Source organism: Anolis sagrei, chromosome 6, assembly GCF_037176765.1.
Source record: "Anolis sagrei isolate rAnoSag1 chromosome 6, rAnoSag1.mat, whole genome shotgun sequence".
Lineage (NCBI taxonomy): Eukaryota > Metazoa > Chordata > Lepidosauria > Squamata > Dactyloidae > Anolis > Anolis sagrei.
The window spans coordinates 17,443,539-17,470,126 of NC_090026.1; the positions used below are offsets into that span (position 1 = coordinate 17,443,539).

Here is a 26,588-nt window from a genome sequence, read left to right on the forward strand (position 1 = left end):
TCGGAGCCCCCTTCTTATAGCCCCAGCGCTGGCTTTGCCCCTGCCAGTCACCCAGCACCCTCCGGAGACGCCGCCGTGTCCTGCCAGAGCCCCTCTCGTGCCCACCGGTACGTTTGGGGTGCGGGATGAGGGGTCTTTTTTGACCAGGGAAGGAGTAAGGCTTGCTTTGGGGATAGCAAGCATTGGCACAAGGCCCTCCAAGGCAGATCAGAACTGGGGAAAGGAAACTTTGGGGACTACAACTAACAAATGCTAAGGAGGGTTGGGGATTATGGGACCTGCAAAATATCCATCATTCTCAGCTCTGGTTGGGTGGTTATACCCACTCGTATATACTCGTATATTTCAGAAAGGTCTGCTTTCCTAAATGAAAGTGTTTACATATATATATATATATTTAAAATATAGGTTTACATTTTGTCTCCTTGAAGACTTAGATCGTACTGTTGAGTTGTATTGTGTCTCCAATTCATTTTTAAGGTAGTCCTATCCTATAACAGGGAGCCCCCAATGGCGCAGTGGGTTAAACCGCTGAGCTGCTGAACTTGCTTACCTAATGGTCACAGGTTCGAATCTGGGGAGGGGGTGAGCTCCCACTGTTAGCCCCAGCTTCTGCCAACCTAGCAGTTTGAAAACATGCAAATGTGAGTAGATAAATAGGTACCGCTGCGGAGGGAAGGTAACAGCGCTCCATGCAGTCATGCCAACCACATGACCTTGGAAGTGTCTATGGACAACGCTGGCTCTTTGGCTTAGAAATGGAGATGAGCACCAACCCCCAGAGTTGAACACGACTGGTCTTAATGTCAGGAAAAAATCTTTACCTTTACCTTATGGTGCTTCCAATTCATTTTTGATTGAGGTAGTCCTGTCCTATCACAGGGTTTTCTTTCTCTGCCCTGGAGTGTGGTAGAAGCGCCTTTGGAGGCTTGTAAACAGAGGCTGGATGGCCATCTGTCGGGGGTGCTTTGGATGTGGTTTTCCTGCTTGGCAGGGGGTTGGACTGGATGGCCCATGAGGTCTTTTCCAACTTTAGGATTCTATTATTCTAAGGGGTTTGCCATGGCCTCCCTCTGAGGCTGAGAGAGTGTGACACACTCGGTAGGTTTCCATGGCTGAGTGAGGATTCAAACTCTGGACTGCAGAGTCCTATAGTATATCTATGCTGTAAAAGTAATGCACTTTGATGCCACTTTAACTACTATTGCTCAATACTATGTAATAATGGAAGCTGTAGTTTTACAAGGTCTTCTCTACCTAATGCTGCTAGCTCCTTACCAATCTACAATTCCAATTATTCTATAGCATTGATCCATAGGAGTAAAGCTGCAGTGGCGCAATGGGTTAAACCCATGTGCCGGCTGAACTGCTGACCTGAAGGTTGCCTGTTCAAATCCGCGAGACAGGGTGAGATCCCATCTGTCAGCTCTAGCTTGCGAGGACATGAAAGAAGGATGGTAACACATCCCCTGGGCAACATCTCTGTAGATGGCCAATTCTCTCACACCAGAAGCGACTTGCAGTATGTTCTCAAGTTGCTTCTGACACGATAAAAAATCCATAGCAGTTAAGTTGGCACCAAACTGCGTTCATTCTAGAGTGTAGAAGCATCCCTTATCCTGACAAGGTTTGTTCAGAAGGGTTTGCTATGGTGTTCCTCTGAAGCTGAGAGAGTGTGACTCAGCCATAGGTTTCCAATGCTTTTAGGTCAACAGTCCAGCCGGCACATGGGTTTAACCCATTTTAATATAAGCTGCTTTGAGTCTCCTTTGTGGACAGAAAAAGTGGTGTAAGTAAACATAATAATAATAATAATAATAATAATAATAATAATAATTCCATAGCTGAATGCATATTTGAACCCTGGTCGCAAAAGTCCTAGTCCAAAGCTCAAATGCCACGCTGGCTCATTTAGCACTTCTTTAAATGGATAGTCAAGTTCCTCCCTTTCATTTTAAATCTGGCTTACGAACCAGCATTAAATCAATACCCTTGCAGGGCTTTAAATATTAGTGGATGGGCACTTCCCATTTGTCCTTACACATTCCTTCACTTTTATTAGTCTGTTGCTCTTTGCTTGGTAAGTCTGAACCAACCCTCCTCACTGAGTCTACGGTATTTGCTTCTTCCTCCATTTAAGTCCATAGCGGCTGTTGACTCACAGTTTCCCCTCCCAACACTATTATCTCACACCGGCGTTTCCTCCTTTGCTGCAATGACTTGCAAAAGTCTTGCACAGTTACTATTTGTTCAGGGTTTTATTCACATCAATGCATCTAGAGCGGCATTCTTCTGCCCAGGTTTTCCCCTTAACACTTTCTGATTTATTGTTGTTTACTTTTCAAGCCCTTTCTGGCTTACGGCAACCCTATCATGGGGCTTTCTTGGCAGGATTTGTGGAGAAGGCTGTTCTTTGAGGCTGAGAGAGTGTGACTTGCCCTAGTTCACCCTCTAGGTTTTCATGGCTGAGCAGGGGATTCGAACCCTGGTCTCCAAAGTCCTAATCCAACCCTCAAGCCACTTTTATATATTGCACTTGCTATACTTTAAGAGATATAAAACAATCCTATAGCAACACTCAAAATAAAGCACACCACTAAAAAAAAAAAAAAACAGGGGAAGTCCAGACAGAAAACAATCAGAGCCAGCTAACACCTCCCAACAAAGGATTCCCTCCAGCAGGAAGCAACCAATACCGTAGATTTTCTATTTGAGTTACAGATGCAGGGAATTATTTTATTTAAAAATAAAAATGATCTTATGCAGGAAAACACATGGAAAGAGATAAAAAGAGGACAAAAAAAGGCTAAGCAGCAGTAGACATCCCTATATAATAAGCTTACCAAGAGTTCTTGAAGGATGCCTCCAGGCAGGAAGCAGCCAGGCTTTAAAGCTGCAAGGCCATTCAATGCTAATCAATGTGGCCAATTACAGCATCCACACTTGCCTCAAACAGACAAGAGTTCTTTCTCCCACCCTGGACATTACACAGATACCTCACTTGCCTAGTTTCCAACCAGCCTCCTAACCTCTGCCATTGATGTGGGTGAAACTTCAGGAGAGGATGCTTCTGGAACATGGCCATACAGCCCGGAATACTCACAGCAACCCAATCCTATAGCGTCTTAGACCAATTGAGAAAAATAAATTTCTAGCATAAGCTTTGATGGACTTTCATCATACGCAATCAATGCGTCAGTGCCATGAATTATGCAGGCATGAGTTAACAAAAGCTTGTGCTATTTCTTTTTGTCAATTAGTCTCAAATATGATATAGGATTTCTCCATGGTTGGGTCTACGCTGCCATATAATGCAGTTTTTGAAACTACATTATATGGTCAGACCAATATAATCCAATTCGGGACAATTCAAACTGCATTATATTGATCTGCACTGAGCACATAATGGCATTCAAACTGCATTACTTGGCAGTGTAGATCCAGCATATTTTTCCTTATAATTAATTCTTGGTAAGTTGCTGTGAGTTTTCAGGGCTGTATGGCCATGTTCCAGAAGTATGCTCTCCTGATGTTTTGCCCACATCTATGGCAGGTGTCCTCAGAGGTAGTGAAGTCTATAGGAAACTAGGCAAGTGAGGTTTGTATGTCCAGGGTGGAAGAAAGAAGTCTGTTGGAGGCAAGTGTGAATTTTGCAATTGGCCACCTTGATTAGCACTGAATGGCTTTGCAGCTTCAAAGTGTGGCTGCTTCCTGCCTGGAGGCTTCCTTCAACAACTCTTGGTGACCTTATTACATAGGGATGTCCGCTTGTGCTTAGCCTATTTTTCTGCTTTCCTCTAATCTCTTTCCATCTGTTTTTCCTGCATAAGATCATTTTTATTTTAAAATAAAATAATTCCCTGCATCTGTAACTCAAATAGAAAATCTACAGTATTGAACAGAATGTAATTTGTGATTTTTTAAAATTGCTTGCTACTTTTTATTTTGGATTAAAACATTCCATTTCAGAACATACACAAAAGGTTCCTTGCGTGTGAAAATACTTGTAATATTTGCATTAAACCCTCTGGATGGAAACTGAAATAAGTCTTGTAGTGATTCATCGCATCAGCTTCGATTTAATGCAGATTGCAAAAGTGCTTTGCTTTGGAGTATTTCACAGATAATAATAATAATAATAATAATAATAATAATAATAATAATAATAATAATAATAAGCAGGAGCAGCTTTGTGCAAGGAATTGGAATAAATTGTACTGTAGATGTTTTAAGTTGTATCTCTTTAGTGCAACAGATACGGTAAAATGAATTTGAGTTGATGAAAGCATCTGCTGTAAATAAATGCGCCACAGGGCCCTTTGCTAGGATGGAGTGGGTGGGAAATCAGGGCGATTCTCTATCTTCATCAGTTCCATGTCAAGCAGAAAATTAGAATAAAATTCCCATGTAAATTAAATAATGAAGGGAGGAGCGTCCATCACCTCTTCCATATCTGCACAGTAAGGCAACATTCGCCCTTTTGTGTGTGTCAGGAGTGACTTGAGAAACTGCACTAATGACTCTTGCCAACTATCCCCTTATTACTTGGAGACCAAGTAATTTATATTTCATTTCAAAATATACAGTATTTTAATGTCAATATATTCACATCTTAATTTAAACTCATGCTAATTTATTAAAATAAGCTAATATTGAAATTTATTGAAATTTAAGTATTGAAGTTATTAAGGAAGTACATAAAATGTAAATACATTTTAAAATTCAAAAACTACAAAGTCGTAGGGACATCATTTAAAATTGATTGCTATGGAGGGGCTTAAAGGATCTCTGGGTTTGTCTGTTGTGATCAAGACCCCTTCTATACAATCCCATATTGTCTGCTTTTAACTGGGTTATATGGCAGTGTGGACTCAGGGCCCTTCCACATCCCTTTATCCCAGAATATCAAGGCAGAAAATCCCACAATATCTGCTTTGAACTGAGGTCCCTTCCATACAGCTGAATAAAATCCCACATTTTCTGCTTTGATCTGGAACATATGGCAGTGTGGACTTGATAACCCAGTTCAAAGCAGACATTGTGGGATTATCTGCCTTGGTATTCTGGATTATATGGTTGTGTGGAAGGGCCTCAAGAGAGGGGATTTGGTCTTGTAGGACTTGGGGAACTGCTATCAATAGTATGGCTGGATCTACACTGCCATTTAATGCAGTTTGAACTGCATTATATGGTCAGGGTAGACCCATATAATAGTTTTATGCAGTTCAAACTACATTATATGGGTCTAAACCAGGCATGGGCAAACTTTGGCCCTCTGGGTGTTTTGGACTTCAACTCCCACAATTCCTAACAGCCTACTGGCTGTTAGGAATTGTGGGAGTTGAAGTCCAAAACACCCGGAGGGCCGAAGTTTGCCCATGCCTGGTATAGACCCATATAGGCTGTTAGGAATCGTGGGAGTTAAAGTCCAAAACCCCCGGAGGGCCAAAGTTTGCCCACTCCTGGTCTATGCATTATATAGCAGTATAGATCCAGCCTATATATGGAGCTTGTTTACAAAAGGTACCATCTGAACCAATGTTGCAGGCATTGAAAAAAAAATGCTCAGGATAAGCACTCTTTTGCTGGCAAATGAAATTTTCGGAGCCCTGTGATTTCCAAGCAATTAAGATTCATTTTGATCGTATTAATCCATAAATAATATTCTACTCTTCATCAGCAATGTGATGCCATTTATAACTCCTTTTTCATTTTATTTTGGACTAGCTGTCTCCTGCCACGTGTTGCTGTGGCCCAGTCTGTGTATATGTGTTTTGTGTGTGTATATGTATGCATATATTTGTGTATATATGTGTATTTGTGTATATGTGGTTTTGTGCATGCGTTGTAATATTTTTTTTGTTTTTTGGCTTTTAAAGCCTCTTCCGCTGTGTTTTTCAGTGTTTTTATGAGTAATGGTCACTTGTTGGCCTGATAGGTGTATTGTGTCCAAATTTGGTGTCATTTTGTCCAGTGGTTTATGAGTTATGATAATCCCACGAACTAACATCACATTTTTATTTATATAAGACTAGCCGTCCCCTGCTATGCATTGCTGTGGCCCACAGGGGGGTTCTGTGTGGGAGGTTTGGCCCAATTCTATCGTTGGTGGGGTTCAGAATGCTCTGTGATTGTAGGTGAACTATAAATCCCAGCACCTACAACTCCCAAATGTCAAGATTCTATTTCCCCCAAACTCCACCAGTATTCACATTTGGGCATATTGAGTATTCGTGTGGAGTTTGGTCCAGATCCATCATTGTTTGAGTCCACAGTGCTCTCTGGATGTAGGTGAACTACAACTCCCACACTCAAGGTCAATGCCCACCAAACCTTTCTAGTGTTTTCTGTTGGTCATGGGAATCCTATCTGCCAAGATTGGTTCAATTCCATCATTGGTGGAGTCCAGTGGTTTATGAGTTATGTTAATCCCACAAATGAACATTACATTATTATTTATATAGACTAGCTGTCCCCTGCCATGCGTTGCTGTGGCCTAGTCTGTGTATATGTGTTTTGTGTGTGTATATATTTGTGTAAATGTGGTGTTGCGAAGAGTTGTAATTATTGGTTTTTTGCTTTTTAAGTCTTTTCTGCTGTGTTTTTCAGTGTTTTTATGAGTGATGGTCATTTGTTGGCCTGATAGGTGTCCAAATTTGGTGTGAATTCATCCAGTGGTTTTTGAGTTATGTTAATCCCACAAACGAACATTACATTTTTATTTATATAGATTTGATACCTTTTGGAAACTGACTCCATGCACCTGCCAACCTTTTGATTTTAAATGACCATGCAAATATGCAAAAATCTGAGAGACTGATGGAGTTGATTGGCTACCTGTCCTGAAAATATGAAAGATCAGGTGTGTTGCAGGGAATGGAAGAAGGAAGGCAGGGAAAAGATGGCAAGAAATAGGAGCGGGAGGGAAGACACTATCCAAAAAGAGAAGGTAAGGAGGACATCTGAGAACTCCTTGCATCATGAAAACAAATGTCACTCTGATGGTGACCTTTCTCTCTTGCAAGCCGCTGAGTCCTTGTGGGGCAGGCCACAGTCAGACTAATCCTACTTAAGACAGCATCAAGACTGGATAGGAGGAAGGGGGAGGGCGGTGAGAAGGCATCCCCCAATACAGTCTCCTTTTTCTTCTTCTTCTTCTTCCTCCTCCTCTGCTTCTTTTTCTTCTTGCCTGGGCTACGTGCCTTCCTGCACAACAACCAGTGACTCAGCTCTTACCGTAAACATCCCAAGAGAAGCCCCACTTGGATTCTGGTTTAGGCTGGGCTTTGGGGAAAAGATTCTAGGAGGGATCTGGGTAACCCAGGCAAAGGGAAGAAGGGAGGTCTGGCATTCCTATGTTACATCGACTCTGCAGGTGCCTGGCCTTTTCTCTGTGCTCATAAATCAAACTGCAGCTGCCTCTCACCTCTCAGGCCTTGAGGTGTTAAGGAACTCACCCAGCTTTTCCCGCACTTCCTTTTTACTCCCTTTCTTCCATTTGCTCCTTCATCAAACAGTCCGGGTTCGACTTCAAAATGTGTGGCTGCGACTCTCTTTTCAGCTCATTCCAACAGATGCTTCCTTGAGGCCAGTATTTGCCCCATCCTAAACAAGATACCTACGAATAATATATCCTCACTACCTCTGAGGATGCTTGCCATAGATGCAGGCGAAACATCAGGAGAGAATGCCTCTAGAACATGGCCATATAGCCTGAAAAAAACCTACAACAACCCCAAAATAATATATTGTCGAAGGCTTTCATGACCGGAATCACTGGGTTCCTGTGAGTTTTCCGGGCTGTATGGCCATGTTCCAGAAGCATTCCCTCCTGACGTTTCACCTGCATGAAACCATGAAAATGAACAAAATCTGGCAACCAGTATTTAAAAAACTCTAAAATCGTAACAGTAAATATAGAACAACACTCAAAAACAGGGAAATTCCAGACAAGAAACAATCTGGGCCAGCTCGAGTCATCGCCAGGGGAATGACTCGAGAGACGGATCGGGGCAAGCGGAACTGTGGTCCCTCTGCCAACCTTCCAACAAAGGATTTCCCCAGGTGGTAAGAAGCCAGATCTTGAAACTGCTAGGCCATTAAATGCTAACCAAGGTGGCCAATTGCAACATTCACACCTACCTCAGAGAAAGAGTTCTTTCTCTAACCCTGGACATCCTACAGATATATAAACTCCATTTTCCTAGTTTCTAACAGACCTCCCACCCTTTGAGGATGCCTGCTATAGATGCAGGCAAAACGTCAGGAGAGAATGCTTCTGGAGCATGGCCATACAGCCTAGAAAACTCACAACTACCATTGAATAAATTTGCTCTGTGGCCAATTTATTAATATGTGCAGATCCTGAAGTTATAGCATGCATGGTCAAAGGCTGGTAGGCTGTTAGGAATTGTGGGAGTTGAAGTCCAAAATACCTTGAGGGCTGAACTTTGACCATGCCAGAGTTATAGCCTTTCCTTCACCTGCAGTTAAGATAATATGAAAGGGAGACTAGTTTTAACAGTCATTGCAAACATAACTGGATCTACACTGCATTATATGGTCAGGGTAGTGTTATATAATGCAGTTCACTGCAGGTAAAGTGCATTATAACATAGATGGATCTACACTGCATTATGTGGTCAGTGTAGACTCAATTCAATACAATGAATGCATGATACAGCTCTAAAAGCGGTTTTGAGCTGCTTTATATTGCAGTCTTGATCCCATATCAACTGTGATTAAAATCCAGGTTATGTTTGATCTAGAAGGGCCCTTCCACACAGTCATATAAGCCAGAATATCAAGGCACATAATCCACTCTGCTTTGAAGTGGGTTATCTGAGTCCACATTGCTATATAACCCAATTCAAAGCAGATAATATGGGATTTTATACAGCTGTGTGGAAGTTTTCTCTCTTTGTTGCATCAGTGACTGGTTCCAGAGAAGATCAGAGAGGACAAGCCCTTCAAAAAAGGAGCATGTCTGGACGTCACACAACCCTGGCCTTCATTCCTAGCCATTCTATTCATGCTTAAATACGCTCCCCTTAGCTTAATATATTGAAGGATGAAAACAGAATGAAAAGAGGCTCTGGGAAGAAGCCATGGTTTGAGTTAAGATCTGAACAGGAATCAAAGGAGTTCAGATATCTTCTTATTTAATCAGATGGATTGGGTGATGGATCTTGAGACACATTTGCCTCAAAGTTCGTGAACTGAGAGTGTAAGCAAGGAGGAAAAAAAATATGGAAACCTTGCAGAAGTGCACACCTGCAGAATCCTGCTGATAAACCACCAGTTCTGCCTGGCTGTGGATTTTGCAGGAATTTTACCCTCCAGCTCTTGCTTTTCATTGTCTTGCATTGCCATCCTGCCATATAAAGAACATAGCATAACTTGTGGATTAAACAAAAGCTTGTTTTGGACCAGGCTTTCTGGCGAAACCCAAAAGCAGGACATTGAACACGATTACGAAACTCATCACAATAGAAGGAGCCACCAGTGGCACAGTGGGTTAAACCTTTGTGCCGGCAGGACTGAAGACTGACAGGTTGCAGGTACAAATCCGGAGAGAGCACGGATGAGCTCCCTCTGTCAGCTCCGGCTCCCAATGCGGGGGCATGAGAGAAGCCTCCCACAAAGATGGTAAAACATCAAAACATCTGGGCATCCCCTGTGCAACGCCCTTGCAGATGGCCAATTCTCTCACACCAGAACTGAGTTGCAGTTTCTCAAGTTGCTCCTGACACGGAAAAAAAAACACACTAGAGAATTAATCCACTTTAAATCCGGTTTCTGTCTCCTGCAGAATACTGGGGTTTGTTGTTTAGAGAGGCTATTAAAGGCTCCTCCCTAAACTACAAACCCCAGAATTCTGCAGGAGGCAGCAACCAGATTTAAGGTAGATGCATTCCTGGTGGCGCAGTGGGTTAAACCCATGTGCCGGCAGGACTGAAGACCGACAGGTTGCAGGTTCGAATCTGGGGAGAGGCGGATGAGCTCTCTTTATTAGTTCCAGCTCCTCATGTGGAGACATGAGAGAAGCCTCCCACAAGGATGATAAAAACATCAAATCATCCAGGCGTCCCCTGGGCAATGTCCTTGCAGACGGCCAATTCTCTCACACCAGAAGCGACTTGCAGTTTTTCAAGTCGCTTCTGACACGACAAAAAAAAATTCCCTAATGCAATGGTACTTTCTCTAGCAACTAATGCACAGAAACATACTACGTTCATGAGGACTTGTAACCCTGTCTTCTATGAATGCTTGTAATATTTCCCTTAAGTCAGGCATGAGCAAACTTCAGGCCTCCAGGTGTTTTGGACTCCAACTCCCACAATTCCTAACAGCCAGTAGGCTGTTAGGAATTGTGGGAGTTGAAGTCCAAAACACCTGGAGGGCCAAAGTTTGCTCACACCTTCCTTAAGCCATCTATGTTGTTTGCCAATGGTAGCAAATTTGACTAAGCCTTGCAAGAAGAAGCTGTATACTTTGGAAAAAGAAATAGTTATTTCTTTGCCCTGTATATATATATATATCTTTAGCCGTGGTAGGCCTTCTGACATTTATGCATGCTTTCCCCAGTCTGAAAATGAATCCCCTTCGTGCACTTTTCCTTGGCCGTGAGGCCACAGCGCCACTTTTATCACTCCGGCACTTTGCTCTCAATCAGCTCCTCTCTCTCTCTTTTTTAATATCTGATTCCCCTTCCACTCCTGGGCCAGAAATAGCAGCATGTCCTTCTGAAAAGGACAGGGGAGCAGGAGGAGGGGGGATCGGGTGTCCCCTGGAAAGGTCAGAACTGAAACTGGAGTCTTCAGAGAAGAGGCAAAGAGAAGGGGGAAAAAAGGCCCCGATTGGCTTATCCCCATCATCTCACAAAACCGCGGGGAGGAAAAAAACTCCCCAAACCTTAGTAAAAGATGAGCAAATATTGGATATTATTATGTGTATCCCTCCCATGGACAATCTGAGTGGGTGAAGGCTGGATTAGGGAAGCTCACAGGATTTGATAGCATTGATGATGCCTGCTAAAGTGGTATCAAACTGCATTGAATGTACACTCCAAATCAGGCCTGGGGAAACTTGGGTCTCCAGGTGTTTTGGACTCCAACTCCCATCATTCTTAACAGCCTCAGGCCCCTTCCTTTTCCCCCTCAGCCGCTTAAGCGGCTGAGGGGGAAAAGGAAAGGGCCTGAGGCTGTAAAGAATGATGGAAGTTGCTGCTGCTTCCAACTTCCAGCAGCTAAATTGTTAATAGCAAAAAACTGGAAAGAAAAAAAAAGAAATTCAATTAGAAGAATGGGATAGGGAAATTTGGAATATAGCAATTAATGATCAGCTAACTTGCAATATTAAAATTAAAAAGGAAATATGTAAACAAACAGACTTTTGGAAAATATGGGGAAAATATATTGAGTATGTGTTTAATGAGGGAAAGGGGTATAAGCCAGCAAGAGAAACAATTATATTTTGGAATGGTGAAACAACATGAGTTGGTTGGTCCTAGTGAAAGGGGCACAAACTAAGGGGAAGGGGAAGAGGGGGAAAACGGTATGATAATAATTATAAAGAAATACAATATGTATAAGTGGATAAAAGGTGTGTGATAGAGTTATATGTAGCATTAGTTGTAATGGAAATTTAAAAATAATGATAAGAAATATGATTAAAGATTTTTTTTACTGTTAGATTGTATATAATATGACATACTCTTTTGTCTAAGATACTGTAAAAAGAGAGAAGAATGTATGCTTATACATTTTGTTGGACAAATTTATAAATAAAATCTTTAGAAATAAAATTAAAAAAAAAAGAATGATGGAAGTTGGAGTCCAAAACACTGGAGGGCCCAAGTTTCCCCAGGTCTGCTCCAAATGCACCATACACAAATTCTTTACATGCAATGAGCCTCTAAAATCCCTTTTGTGTCCCGATATTGCAGTCTCACAGCAATATCTTTGCATTGTGGTGATTGTTGACACTGATTTTAGCCTCTCAGTCCTTGCTTCAGCAGCTGAGGGGGAAAAGGAAAGGGTCTGAGGGTGTTAGGAATGGTGGGAGTTGGAGTCCAAAACACCTGGAGGGGCCCAAGTTTCCCCAGGCCTCCAGATGCACCCTAGTCGAATTCTTTAGATGCAACAAGTCTCTAAAATCCCTTTTGTGGCCTGATATTGCAGTCACATGGCGATATCTTTGAACTGTGCTGATTGTTGACACTGATTTAAGTCTCCCAGTCCTTGCACTTCAACATAGTTCTTTCACACGACCAAGAGGGAGTGGATTGAGATGCACCTACACTGCAAAACCAATGCCGTTTTGACACTACTTTGAATAGATAACTCAGGGCCCTTCCACACAGCCATATATCCCAGTTCTTCAAAGCAGAAAATCCCACAATCATAGAGTTGGAAGAGACCTCATGGGCCATCCAATCCAACCCCCTGCCAAGGAGCAAGAAAATCCCATTCAAAGCCCTTCTGACCAATGGCCATCCAGCCTCTGTTTAAAAGCCTCCAAAGAAGGAGCCTCTACCACACTCCGAGACAGAGAGTTACACTGAACAGCTCTCAGAGTTAGGAAGTTCTTCCTCATGTTCAGGTGGAATCACCTTTCCTGTAGTTTGAAGCCATTGCTCCGCGACCTAGTCTCCAGAGCAGCAGAAAACAAGCTTGCTCCCTCCTCCATATGACTTCCTCTCACATATTTATACATGGCTATCTCCTCTCAGCCTTCTCTTCTTCAGGCTAAACATGCCCAGCTCTTTAAGCCGCTCATCATAGGGCTTGTAGTTGATTGGGGTGTGTCTATACTGCAAAAGTGATGCTGTTTTGATACATAGACTCATGGAAGAGACCTCATGGGCCATCCAGTCCAACTCCTGCCAAGAAGCAGGAAAATTGCATTCAAAGCCTCCAAAGAAGAAGCCTCCATCCACCACAGTGCTCTGAAAGCTTGTGATTTTTCACAAGGTCATCAAAGAGTGCTGGAGAGTACAAATCCCAGGATTCCATACCATTGAGCCATGGCAGGTAAAGCGGTGCCAATCTGCATTAATTCTACAGTGTGGATGCTCCCAAAGGAGGCGGTAGGAGAGAGATTCTTTGCTTGGCATTTCCCCTCTATTGAAATAAATACCTCCCCGCTATTTGGGGGCAGGACTGGGCCCTGGAGAAGTCTCCTCCCTTCCTCTCCCCGATGAGTCAAATTTCGCAGCCCTTTTTTCCGCCCCACCGAGCTGCTGCCTTCCTTCTCTCTCGCCTCCTCGCCGGCTGCAGATCTCTCTCCTGATTTCTCCCCAGAAAGAGAGAGGTGAGACCCCCCCCCCCCCCCAATCCCCATGGCCAGGGCTGGAGATGCTTGGAAAGGGGGGCAATAATGGGGTCTGACTATTAGGGTAGATTGGGGTGGGGTTTGGTGGCATCCCCTTCTCCAGTTAGTTGGAGCATCAATCAGGAATCTGCCTTGCAGAGGGGTAAAAAGGAGGAATTTGGGGATCCAGGAGAGAAAATCCAGCCTGGTTGGGGTGATCTTTTGGTGGGGAAAGAAAGAAGGATCCGATTGAATCACGTGGCGAGGAAATGTGTGCAACTGTTGCGTAGGAAAAGAAAGACTTTCTCTCTCTTCCTCCTCCTTTATCCTTTCTGTTTACAGTCCCCCATTGCCTTTGAACCCCAGGGATTAAAGAAAAGGTGGAGAAAGGGGGAATAACAAAGGAAACTTGGAATATTTAGGTGCAAAATATGGAGGAAAAAGCAATTTCCGACCTTGAAATGCCCATGGTTTAAATCTAGGTTTAGTCCAGGAAACATCAACAATGTTTTGGTGTCTTAAAATGGTTCATGTTTCCTATAAAGACCCCCCCCCCCCATTTCCTTGTAATATTTTGGTGCAAAATATGGATCTCTCAGGGGGAAGAAAGGCGATTTCCAACCTTGAAATGCCCTTGGTTTTGATCCAGGTTTAGTCCAGGAAGCATCAACAATGTTTTGGTGTTTTAAAATGGTTCATGTTTCCCTACAAAGCACTGAAAACAGACAGCCCCCCCCCCCCCCTTTACCCATTGCCTTGGAATATTTTGGTGCAAAATATGGATCTCTTGATGGAGGAAAATGGTCATTCCTGTCCTTGAAATGCCCTTGGTTTAGATCTAGGTTTAGTCTAGGAAATAACAGCTATATTTTGGTTCATGTTTCCCTACAAAATTGTGGGAGATGAAGTCCAAAACACCTGTTTCCCTACAAAACACTGCAAACAACCCCCCCCCCCCCATTGCCTTAGAATATTTCGGTGCAAAATATGGATCTCTTGGTGGGGGAAATTGTGATTTCCATCCTTGAAATGCCCTTAGTTTAGATGTAAGTTTAGTCCAGGAAACATCAACTGTATTTTAAAATTTATAATATTGCAATGTAATGAAATATAATACTACTAATAATATGATATTATAATTATATATTTATATTACATGTAATATTGCTAATAATATTACAATATAATGGTATAGTACAATATAGTAATATTTAATACTCATACTTGAAATGCCCTTGGTTTAGATCTAGGCTTAGTCCAGGAAATATCAACTATATTTTAAAAATTATAATATTATAATGTAATGCAATATACTACTACTAATAATATTATTATATTATTATTATCTATTTATAGTACATGTAATATTACTAATATTACAATATTATGGTATAGTACAATATATTAATATTTAATACTGATATTGTACTATCCTAATAATATAATATATTGTATGTGTGTGTGTATGTATGTATGTGTGTGTGTGTGTGTGTGTGTATATATATATATATATATATATATATATATATATATATATATATATATTATAAGCCGCTCTGGGTCCCTTTTGGGATGAGAAGGGTGGCATATAAATGTCGTAAATAAATAAATAAAAATGGTTCATATTTCCCTACAAAACACTGAAAACAAACCCACCCCTCTATTGCCTTCAATTGGATTATCTCTTATACCTTGATCACTATGGCAACAGGGAGGGATCTGGTGGATTTCCTTCCTCCTAATGTCCAGGCATTAAGGTTGTATTCATTTATTTTTTAATTATTTACAGTATTTCTATCCCACGTTTCTCAGCCCAAAGGCGGCTTACAAAATGGCAGTGATTTGATGCCATAACCATCTAAAGAAAACACAATTACGAACAATTAAAACAACATTATGAAATCCATACACAAAATAATTAAAAACATATAATAGCCAATGTCTTTCTGATTAATCACATTTTCCTGTAGCCCTGGCAAAGTCCACCCTTCTCTTCCGCAGGCTAAACAAGCCCAGCTCTTTAAGCCACTCCTCATAGGGCTTGTTCGACAGACCCTTTCTCCTTTTAGAAAGGAGGATATTAACCCTTCAGGTCTTCTGAAGATGCCAGCCACAGATGCAGGAGAAAATGCCATCTGTCGGGGTGTTTTGAATGCAATTTTCCTGCTTCTCGGCAGGCGGTTGGACTAGATGGCCCATGAGTTCTCTTCCAACTCGATGATTCTATGATTCGATCTTGCTGGAACATGGTCATCCGACCCAGAAAACACACTAACACCCCATTAACCCTTCTCTTTCTCGTCCCAGTTTAAGTCATTCAAGATGCCTCACCAATACCCAGCCTTGACCCCTGAGCAGAAGAAGGAGCTGGCAGAAATTGCCCTGCGTATTGTGGCAAAGGGCAAGGGCATCCTCGCCGCAGACGAGTCCACCGGTAAGATATGGAATCGAGGATAAGAAGTGGGAGAGAACCCACCCTGCAAGGATTGTCCAAAAAATAACCAAAATGTATTGTTGAAGGTTTTGATTGCTGGAATCTCTGTGAGTTTTCCAGGCTGTATGGAAGCATTCTCTCCTGACGTTTTGCCTGCATCTATGGCAGATGTTGTGAGACAGCCTCAGGCCCCTTCCTTTTCCCCCTCAGCCTCTCAACAGATATATAAACCTCACTTGCCTAATTTCCAACAGACCTCACAACCTCTGATGATGCCTGCCATAGAGGTGGGCAATACATCAGGAGAGAATGCTTCTGGAACATGGCCATACAGCCTGGAAAACTCACAGCAACCCAATATCCAAAGCACCAGAAGAGTTGGTGTGTTCAATAGCTTTGCTAGCCTCATACCCATCCCTTTCTTTGTCTTCTCACTTCCTAGGCAGCATTGCCAAGCGCCTGCAGTCCATCGGCACTGAGAACACCGAGGAGAACCGCCGCTTCTACCGGCAGCTGCTCTTCACCGCCGATGACCGTGTCAACCCTTGCATTGGAGGTGTCATCCTCTTCCATGAGACCATGTACCAGAAAGCCGATGATGGCCGCCAGTTCACCCAGGTCATTAAGGACAAAGGAGCTGTCGTAGGCATCAAGGTAAGTGGTGATGCAGTGAGATACGCTGATATGTGTTGATAATAATATTAATATAACAGCAACAGTAACAACAATGTGTTACTCACCTTTCTCATGGCTCAAGGTGGAGTACAACATAGTTAAAAATACACAGGACCATGAAAGATCTAGAACAAAGATTAAAACACCAATATTAATAAAATGTACATTTTAAATTAACGGAGCCCCCGGTGTTGCAGCTGGTTAAACCACTGAGCTGCTGAACTTGTTGACCGAAAAGTTGGCGGTTTGAATCAAGGGAACGGGGTGAGCTCCCACTGTTTGCCCCAGCTTCTGTCAACCTAGCAGTTCAAAAATATGCCAATGTGAGTAGATCAATAGGTACCAATCAATAGGTACCAATCAATAGGATCAATAGGGAAGGTAACAGCACTCCATGCAGTCATGCCAGCCACTTGATCTTGGAGGTGTCTATGGACAACACTGGCTCTTTAGTTTAGGAATGGAGATAAACGCCAACCCCTAGAATCAGGCACGACTGGACTTAATGTCAAGGGGAAACCTTTTCCTTTACCTTTTAAATTAATAATAATTGAGTTCTTTTTCTACTGGTTGCTGCTGTAATAATAATAATAATAATAATACTTTATTTATATATCGCTCTATCTCCCCGAGGGGACTCAGAGCGGTTCCCAGGTAACATACAGAACATACGAAATAAAAACAACATAACCATAAGATTAACAAAACAAAATATGCATAAAATATACAATGTTTTTATTGCTCTTGTTGTGTTTTATACTGTTTTAATGTTTTAATCTGTATTATGATTTTATGTGTACTGATTTGTTGGAAACTGCCTTGAGTCGCCGATTGGCTGAGACAGGCGGTATACAAATACAGTAAATAAATAAAATAAATAAATAAGATCCCTAAGAAGCAGATGTGTACCTTTTGGGGAGTCTGTATGTTCATGAGCTGCCACTCCCATTATCCTTTGCTCCTGGCACTGTTGGCTAAAGCCAATAGGAATTATTGTCTCAGGACACATCGCAAGCTTGATTATATAATCCCTGTTGCATAAAGGCAGAAAAATGGAGGCATCATGAATAAAGCTTAGGGACAATCAGAACTAAAGATATTTCCCCTTGTTTAGTATTTAGTATTACCTCTAACAGCTTGTTCAAAGAAAGTCCTGATCAAAATAGTTTGAATTGATCAGATTTGCATATGAATAGCAGCCACACACTTCATATAAGTTGGCAAGGCTTTCACATGTGCTAGTAAATGCCATTTTCAAAGAGGCATTCCCTTTCATGTGAAATGTCTCTTTAAGAATGAGCTCTTACATTTTGGAGTAATACCACCACCTACAGAAGCATGTGGTGGACTCTCCTTTGGAGACTTTGAAACAGGCTGGATGGCCATCTGTCAGGGGTGCTTTGAATGCAATTTTCCTGCTTCTTGGCAGGGGGTTGGACTGGATGGCCTATGAGGTCTCATCCAACTCTAGGATTCTATCTGATCAACTATAGGCATCAACTTTTTAAATCACCTAAAATTGCAAAGTCCTTGAAATGCCCTTGACTTTTATATGCTGAATTAAAAATGAATTCTTCGATCCTGCAGTTCGAGGTCAGAAAAGAGAGTTTGTACCTTTGTACTACTTATTTTTGGTATTCTTTTCAGCATTTAGCTATTTCCTTTTGTTTTCAAAATCAGCAACCAAGACTGATTGAAATTGGCACACATACCATTACACTACTCTATAATGGCTCTAAAGCAGGTGTGGGCAAACTTGTGGCCTCCAGGTGTTTTGGACTTCAACTCCCAGAATTCCTAACAGCCTCAGGCCCTTTCCTTTTCCCCCTCAGCCGCTTAAGCGGCTGAGGGGGAAAAGGAAGGGGCCTGAGGCTGTTAGGAATTCTGGGAGTTGAAGTCCAAAACACCTGGAGGCCCCAAGTTTGCCCACACCTGCTCTAAAGCCTATACTTAGACTTAAAATTGTCCTATCTGTGACCCAAAAGACTTTTGGGAACTGGGTGGCCTTGCAGTGAAATACAGGAGTCCCTATTTTGAAAAGAAACAGTTTCCTAATAACTATGTAGTAACTTTTTAAAATTGGAGACTAAAACGTATAGCTCAGGGCAAAGAAAAGTGTCAGGCTTGGCTTTGGTTCAACAGATTCCTCTCTTTCCTCCACACAGGTTGACAAAGGTGTTGTGCCCCTTGCTGGGACTAACGGAGAGACCACCACCCAGGGTGAGTTGAGTAAATGGGGGAATTGAACGAGTATGGAGCAGAAGCAGAAATAATACAGCAAGTGCAAAATTGGGTTTAGCTATTCAAGTAACTCTGGATCCTAACCTTCTTGGGCTTTTATGTAGGTCTTGATGGCTTGGCTGAACGCTGTGCCCAGTACAAGAAGGATGGCGCTGACTTTGCCAAGTGGCGCTGTGTCCTGAAGATCACTCCAACCACTCCTTCTCGCCTGGCCATCATTGAGAACGCCAATGTGCTTGCCCGTTACGCCAGCATCTGCCAGCAGGTCAGTGCGAAAAGGATATAGGGCAGAATATAAACATAGTTTTATTATTATTTTATTATTATACTAGCTGTACCCATCACACGTTGCTGTGGCCAAGCTTTCCTCCCTCTTTCCTTCCTTCCTTCCTTCCTTCCTTCCTTCCTTCCTTCCTTCCTTCCCTCCCTCCCTCTCTCTTTCCTTCCTTCCTTCCCTCTTTCCTTCCTTTCCCCCTTTTTCTTTTTCTTCCTTTCTTTCCTTTCTTCCTTCTCTACCTCTTTCCTTCCTTCCTTTGCTTTTTGCTTCAATCCTTCCTTCTCTCTTTCCTCATTCCTTTCCTTCTTTCTTTCACTCCTTTCTTCCTTCTCTTTTTTGTTTTCTTCTCTCCTTCCTTCTCTACCTCTTTCCTTCCTTCTCCCCTTTTTTCTTTTCCTTCCTCTTACTCTCCTTTTTTTCCTTCTCTACCTCTCTCCCTCTCTCCTCCCTCCCTCCCTTCCTCCCTTCACTTTTTGCTTCCATCCTTCCTTCTCTCTTTCTTTCCCTCCCCCTTTCCCTCCTTCCTTCGCTCCCTCTTTCCTTCCTTCCCTTTTTTCTTTCCTTCTCTCCTTCCTTCCTTCCTTCACTTTTTGCTTCCAGCCTTCCTTCTCTTTCCTTCCCTCCGTCTTTCCCTCATTCCTTCACTCCCTCTTTCCTTCCTTCCTTTTTCTTTCCTTTTCTCCTTCCTTCCCCCTTTTTTCTTTTCCTTCCTCTTTCTCTTCCTTCCTTCTCTACCTTTCCTTCCTTACTTCGCTTTTTGCTTCTTTATTTATTTATTTCTCTCTCTCCTTTGTTCCTTTCTTCCCTCCCTCTTCCTTCCTTTTTTTTCTGTATTGTCATTTAGTTTTTTGGGTGTTTAAGTCTTTTCTGCTGTTTTTTAGGGGGAAGTTATGTATGATTAGTTTGTCTGTTAGGTGTGTTGTGTCCAAATTTGGTGTCAATTCGTTCAGTGGTTTTTGAGTTATGTTAATCCCACAAACAAACATTACATTTTTATTTATATAGATTTGGGTGAAGAAAGGCAATTAATTGGAGAGGATTGTGGTGTCATGTTGGGAATCTTTCATTGAGGAAAAGATGTGTTGACGGAGTATATAAGAAAAGCCCAGATTTAAGCTTGATTGAAGGGCCAGGAGAGGCCTTGTGATTATGGAAAGCAGTTGCCAGTTAGCATAGATGGGACAAAGCCTGCTGGAGCCAGAGCCTCATTCTCAGTAGGGCAGCTCTTTAAATGCAGCTGACAGCGTGTCTCAAGATGGTCGTGTTGAAATGGCGGTTTTGTATGCTTCACCTCCGACTGTTCTGGGAAATTTCCCAAGGACGTTCAGTGCCATCATTTTGCCAGTGGGTGGAGGCCGCCTCCTCTAGCTGCAATGCCCAGGAGTTGCTGCAAGAGGGCAGCAAGAAATACGGTGCATGACAACACACAGCTGCAACCCTTTGCACAACATGGCATTTCCAGGCGTTGCGTATTTGAACTAAGAAGGAATCAAGACACACTTGGCTTTTGTTCTGTGACTCAAAACATTACGCGAACCACCTTATGGCTATTTAAAATATATTTGCACAGAGGACTTCATTATTAGTCAAGCAATTTCAATGATTTCCATAAATTTTGAATTTTTATTTTTGTTTCCTCTACGCTGGTTTCACCCTATTGACCATCCACTGCCCCTCTTTATTCCAGAATGGGATTGTTCCTATTGTGGAACCTGAAATCCTCCCTGATGGTGACCATGACCTCAAACGGTGCCAATATGTGACAGAAAAGGTGAGAAGGATGGTGGGAAGTGGGAGTTATGAATGTAAATAGGGTCAATCTCCGTCAGGGCGGTGGACTTGGTTTCTAGTGTGAACCTGAGGGTATGATCTCAACACATACTTCCCTGGCATGAGTTTCAACCCTTCCACCATGGACAGGTCCTGGCTGCAGTGTACAAGGCCCTGAGCGACCACCACATCTACCTGGAGGGGACCCTGCTTAAGCCAAACATGGTGACCGCTGGCCATGCCTGCACCCAGAAGTACTCCGCTGAGGAAATTGCCATGGCAACTGTTACCGCTCTGCGCCGTACTGTGCCCCCAGCTGTGCCCGGTAAGCAAAGTGGGGAGGGGTCTCAAGGAATGCCCATTTACCTTCCTGTCCACAATAAAGGTCAGATCTTGTAGAGCAGTGGTTCTCAACCTTCCTATTGCCATGACCCCTTAATAGAGTTCCTTGTGTTTGGTGACCCCCAACCATAAAGTCATTTTCATTGCTAGTTCATAACTGTCATTCTGCTACTGGTATCAATTGTAATGTAAATATCTGATGTATTTTCATTTACTGGACCAAATTTGGCACAAATAATACACCCAAGTTTGAATACTGGTGGGGTTGGGGAGGGGGATTGATTTTGTCATTTGGGAGTTGTAGTTGCTGGGATTTACCTACAATCAAAGAGCTTTCTGATCTCCACCAATGATGGAATTGAACCAAACTTGGCACACACAACTCCCATGACCAACAGAAAATGCTGGAGGGTTTGGTGGGCATTGAACTTGAGTTTTGGAGTTGTAGTTCACCTCCATCCAGAGAGCACTGTGGACTCAAACAATGATGGATCTGGACCAAACTTAGCACAGATACTTAATATGCCCGAATATGGACACTGGTGGAGTTTGGGGAAGATAAACATTGACACTTGTGAATTGTAGTTACTGGGATGCATTGTTCACCTACAATCGAAGGGCATTCTGACCCCCATCAATGACAGAATTGGGCCAAACTTCCCACACAGAAACCCCATGACCAACAGAAAATACTGTGTTTTCTGATGGTCTTTGGCGACCTCTCCAGGGGTCCCGACCCCCAGGTTGAGAAACACTGTTGTAGAGTCTTACACATCCTGGGCAGAGCGGTAGCCCTGCGAAACCACCTCTCTGTATCTGGGTCTCTGTCAACCTACCTTTGAATACTTCTAGTTATGGAAGTGGAGCTATAATATGAGTGGATACCTGACTATTTTGAGTAAAATCTATGAATCTGGTTAGAGAACTGACTCCAACATTTGTCTTTTGGCACTATTAGCTACCTGGAGAACATACACAGGTTGGGACAGTTCATGTTCCACTTCCCTTTTTAAAAAAAAATATTGGGTACATGTTGTGCTCTACTCATGTACCTGGATGTGCATCTTTGTGTTGTCTGTTGATTTATATAGACTTCATAAATTTTATAGGGTTGGGGTTTTTTATTAGGTAAGACATGCCCAGAGGCGCTTGCCAGGTCTTGCCTTTAAAATATAGTGTGCAGCCTGTGATGTCCCTTGGCATTTGCCATAACTGACCCTGCTTAGCTTCCAAGATGAGATGAATCTGGTACCTTCAGGGAATGTAGATTCCTCCTCCGCTCACTTACATGGAAGTATTTCCTGAAGGTATTAGGGTTCAGAAGTCAGAAGGAAAGCATGTCTGATCTGTCTTCCAAAGTTCTTCCTCAACAAACTTCTTCAGTTAGAACCATATCCCATAATACTGTCTATTTCAGATTTTAAATCCACCCTTATCTTTCTGTAGACTTCTAACTTTGCTGCCTTATGATCCCAGGAATCACCTTCCTGTCTGGTGGCCAGAGTGAGGAAGAGGCCTCCATCAACCTGAATGCCATCAACAAGTGCCCCCTGCACAAGCCATGGGCCCTGACCTTCTCCTATGGCCGTGCCCTGCAAGCTTCTGCCCTCAAGGCCTGGAGTGGCAAGAAGGAGAACCTCAAGAATGCCCAGGAGGAATACATCAAGCGTGCTTTGGTATGTCTCGCTCAGGTTATTTTACCTATGGGAGTGGAATGAACACAAGGGCCTGGAAAATGGGGAGAAATGGCAAAAAATTGACCCCTTAAAACGGGGTTGACTTCTCAATTGGTCAGTGCTGGAAACAGATGATGGCAGTGCAGACTTGATGAACTCTGTGCAGCACGATGGGTAGGGGAGAAGAGCAAGGGAAGCAGCCTGACTGCTAGGGATCCAGTGCAAAGGCAGTAACAAGAGGCAGAGGTGAGAAGCCCTTCTAACCAGGGCTTGAAGCAGTGCTCCCAGTCCATTCTGGAAACTGTAACAACCACTTTACATAGTAGACCTCTATTAAAAATGGCCACAACACTACTCCACCTCAAGTACTCAGAATGATGGGCATGTTGCATTCTTTGGGCTTCCCTATATTGCTAATTGATGCTTCTTGGGACAATAATGGTAAGAGAGGGCTGCTTTTCTTTCTCCAGTTCAGGCAAGGGAGGGTTAATGGGGTGGGAGAGCCACTTCCATGCCATGAGGGGCTTCTTCCTCATGCCTTTTGTCACTGCCTTCACACTGGATCCCTAATAGAGGGGCTGCTTTGCTTGCTCTTCTCCCACGCTTTCTTTTTGAGGCTGCATTCTCTATCCTTTTCCTTATTTATATCATTTTCTATTACTACCATATATTTGAATGGATGTAGATATAGTAATCCTCAAACAGATCATCTCCTTCTCTTTAGCTCTTTTCAAGTATGTTACCTCTGCACTTTCTAAGGAAGATAAGATTTATTTCTTACATGCTTCTGAGTTTTGCCCTTAAACTTATCCACAGGCTAAAGCAAAATCCATAATTCTGGTCTCAAAACCTGCCCTTGATTTATAAATGAAGTTGACTATAGATGGTAGTTTTAATTTCCATATGAATTCAGCAATGGAAAACTCTGCTCCGGAGTGTGGTGGAGGCTCCTCCTTTGGAAGCTTTTAAACAGAGGCTGGATGGCCATCTGTCTGGGGTGCTTGAAATGTGATTTTCCTGCTTCTTGGTCTCTTCCAACCCAATGATTCAAGGGTTGTGAAGTAGGTGGTGAGATAAAGCAGATAAAGAGAAACCAATTCCTAAAAAGCCATTATTTTTGTGATACAGTAATATTTTCAGTATATCTAAGTAAACAAATCTGTCATATATAAAAAGAAAGAACTTAATAAAACTGATCTGGCTATCTAGGAAAACTTAACAATTTTTGTAGGACCAGAAAAATGGTCTGCTTTACCAAGGGCCACAACTACTTTGGAACCCAGGACTCCCAGTTTCTCTATCTCCAGCCATTTTGGAAATTTTGGTCAAAGGACAGACGGCAGTGCAAAAGCTTTTTCCATCATAGAATAGTTTAATATGTTGGCACAGGGCTCGGAACCTCGGTTCCAGTTTCTCCGCCGGTTCTTCATGAGCCTAATAAGGGAAGATGTGATGATGCAGGCAGTGTGTGGTATGACTTTTCTCCTTTTAAGATGTGACTGATTCAAACTCTTATTAATTTTTTTATAGGCCAACAGCCTTGCCTGCCAAGGTAAATACGTTTCAACTGGCCAAACTGGAGCTGCTGCTAGCGAGTCCCTCTTTGTATCCAACCATGCTTATTAAAACCAGAGGCTTGGATGCACTGTCTGCTTCCTTTTGTCGTAACATTGTGCCTGAGCTACTGTGGTGTCCGTTGTTTGTTCTTCACTTCTGCCTCGATTTCCCTTCACCATTCCCTTCCTGCCTGCTTCTCTTGTGAGGAAAAGTGGAAATCTTTGCCTTGCCTTGAAAAACCCAGAAGTCTTGGCTCCCCTTTCCCCCTAATTCCTTTTCCCATCCCACCCTCTGTATGCCTTTCTCTGTGATGTCCAGCTTCTCCTTCTGGTGACCGACGACACTCCTGGTCCGTACCCGAAACACCAAAATATCTCCGGAGCTGGGATACCTGACTCACGGACCTCTAGAAATAAAGAGAATCTATTTAAACATGGAAAGTGTCTTTGCTTTCTTTCTTTAGAGCAGGGATGGACAGAAGGTGCATTGCTGGGTGATTTGCAGCAGATCTAGATTCTCAAATTCTATTTGTTTGACAAGAAAGTCTGACTTGGCCACGGTAGTCCACGCTCTGGTTACATCCCGTTTAGACTACTGCAACGCTCTGTACGTGGGGTTGCCTTTGAAGACAGCTCGGAAGCTCCAACTAGTCCAACGCTCGGCAGCCATGATTTTAACAGGAGCGGAGCGCAGGGAGCATACAACCCTCCTGTTGCGCCAACTCCACTGGCTACCGATCTGCTACCGGGCTCAATTCAAAGTGCTGGCATTGGCCTTTAAAACCCTAAACGGTTCCGGCCCAAGCTACCTATCCGACCGCATCTCTGCCTATGAACCCACCAGGACTTTGAGATGTTCCAGGGAGGCCCTGCTCTCGATTCCGCCTGCTTCTCAAGCACGGCTGGCAGGGACGAGAGATAGGGCCTTCTCGGTGGTGGCTCCTCGGCTGTGGAACGCCCTTCCTACGGACATTAGACTAGCACCATCTCTAATGGTATTCCGCAAAAAAGTGAAGACCTGGCTGTTTGAGCAGGCGTTCCAATAATTAGTGCAATGATTGGTTAATGAACACTGGAATGGAACAATGGATGACAAATCTGGAACATGTTTTTGATGATGAGACGACAGTGAATGGGTATTGTAGTAACTGTTTATTAATTGTGTAATGTGTTAGGTTGTTAACTGTTTTTATACTGTAGCACTGAATTTTTGCTGTTCGTATTTGTTATGAACCGCTGTGAGTCGCCTTCGGGCTGAGAACAGCGGTATATAAGTAAGGTAAATAAATAAATAAATAAGAGTAGTAATAATCCGCACCCTTCCTACCAGCCCTTTGTTATATTGCTCAAATGAAAAAGGTTTGAAGTAACTAGTAAAAGGTAAAATGTGTAGCTCAGGGCAGATAAAACTGTCAAGCTTGGCTTTGTTTTGACAGGAACCAAAGCTTTCCCCTGACATTAAATCTAATCGTGTCCAACTCTGGGGGGTGGTGCTCATCTCCACTTCTAAGCCAAAGAGCTGGTGTTGTCCATAGACGCCTCCAAGGTCATGTGGCTGGCATGACTACATTGAGCGCTGTTACCTTTCCACAGAACCAGTACCTATTGATCTACTCATATTTGCATGTTTTCGACTGCTAAGTTGGCGGAAGCTGGGACTAACAGCAGGAGCTTACCCCGCTCCCCGGATTCAGATTGCCAACCTTTCGGTCAGCAAGTTCAGCAGCTCAGCGGTTGAACCCACTGCACCACCAGGAGGCACAATTAGTGGTTACTAAAATTATTAGCTGCCTTAGATTGGGAAGGGGCAGGATATAAATCAAGTAAGGGAAAGTTAAAGGTTTCCCCTGACTTTAAGTCTAGTTGTGTCAGACTCTGGGGGGTGCTCATCTTCATTTCTAGGCTGAAGAGCCAGTGTCCGTAGGCACCTCCAAGGTCATGTGGCCAGCATGACTACATTGAGTGCCATTAACTTCCCGCAGAAACAGTACCTATTGATCTACTAAAAGTTGCATGTTTCGAACTGCTAGGTTGGCAGAAGGTGGTCTAACAGCAGAAGCTCACCCTTCTCTTCAGATTCAAACTGCCAACCTTTTGGTCAGCAAGTTCAGTAGCTCAGCGGCTTAACCTGCTGTGCCGCTGGGAGCTCAATAATCAAATAAAATAAAAATATGTAAACGAATTTCATCTGGGAGGCCTTGGTGGCACAATGGGTTAAACCCTTGTACTGGCAGGACTGAAGACCGACAGGTTGGAAGGTTTGAATCCGGGGAGAATGTGGATGAGCTCCCTCTGTCAGCTCC

General features: G+C 43.0%; 1 protein-coding gene across 2 annotated transcripts; it reads left to right on the plus strand.

Moving 5' to 3' along the window:
* On the plus strand, positions 1-24,726 carry ALDOA (aldolase, fructose-bisphosphate A). Of its 2 annotated transcripts, none has more exons than XM_060780287.2 (9): positions 1-107; positions 15,622-15,748; positions 16,191-16,402; positions 18,589-18,643; positions 18,769-18,929; positions 20,629-20,712; positions 20,862-21,036; positions 22,530-22,729; positions 24,260-24,726. In XM_060780287.2, the coding sequence occupies exons 2-9, from the start codon at positions 15,637-15,639 to the stop codon at positions 24,353-24,355; spliced, it is 1,095 nt and encodes a 364-aa protein (XP_060636270.2). In that variant the 5' UTR covers positions 1-107; positions 15,622-15,636; the 3' UTR covers positions 24,356-24,726. The 2 variants fall into 2 exon arrangements, with proteins under 2 accessions (XP_060636270.2, XP_060636271.2); XM_060780288.2 differs by lacking the exon at positions 1-107 and adding an exon at positions 13,188-13,314.
* The last annotated feature ends 1,862 nt before the right edge of the window (positions 24,727-26,588 follow it).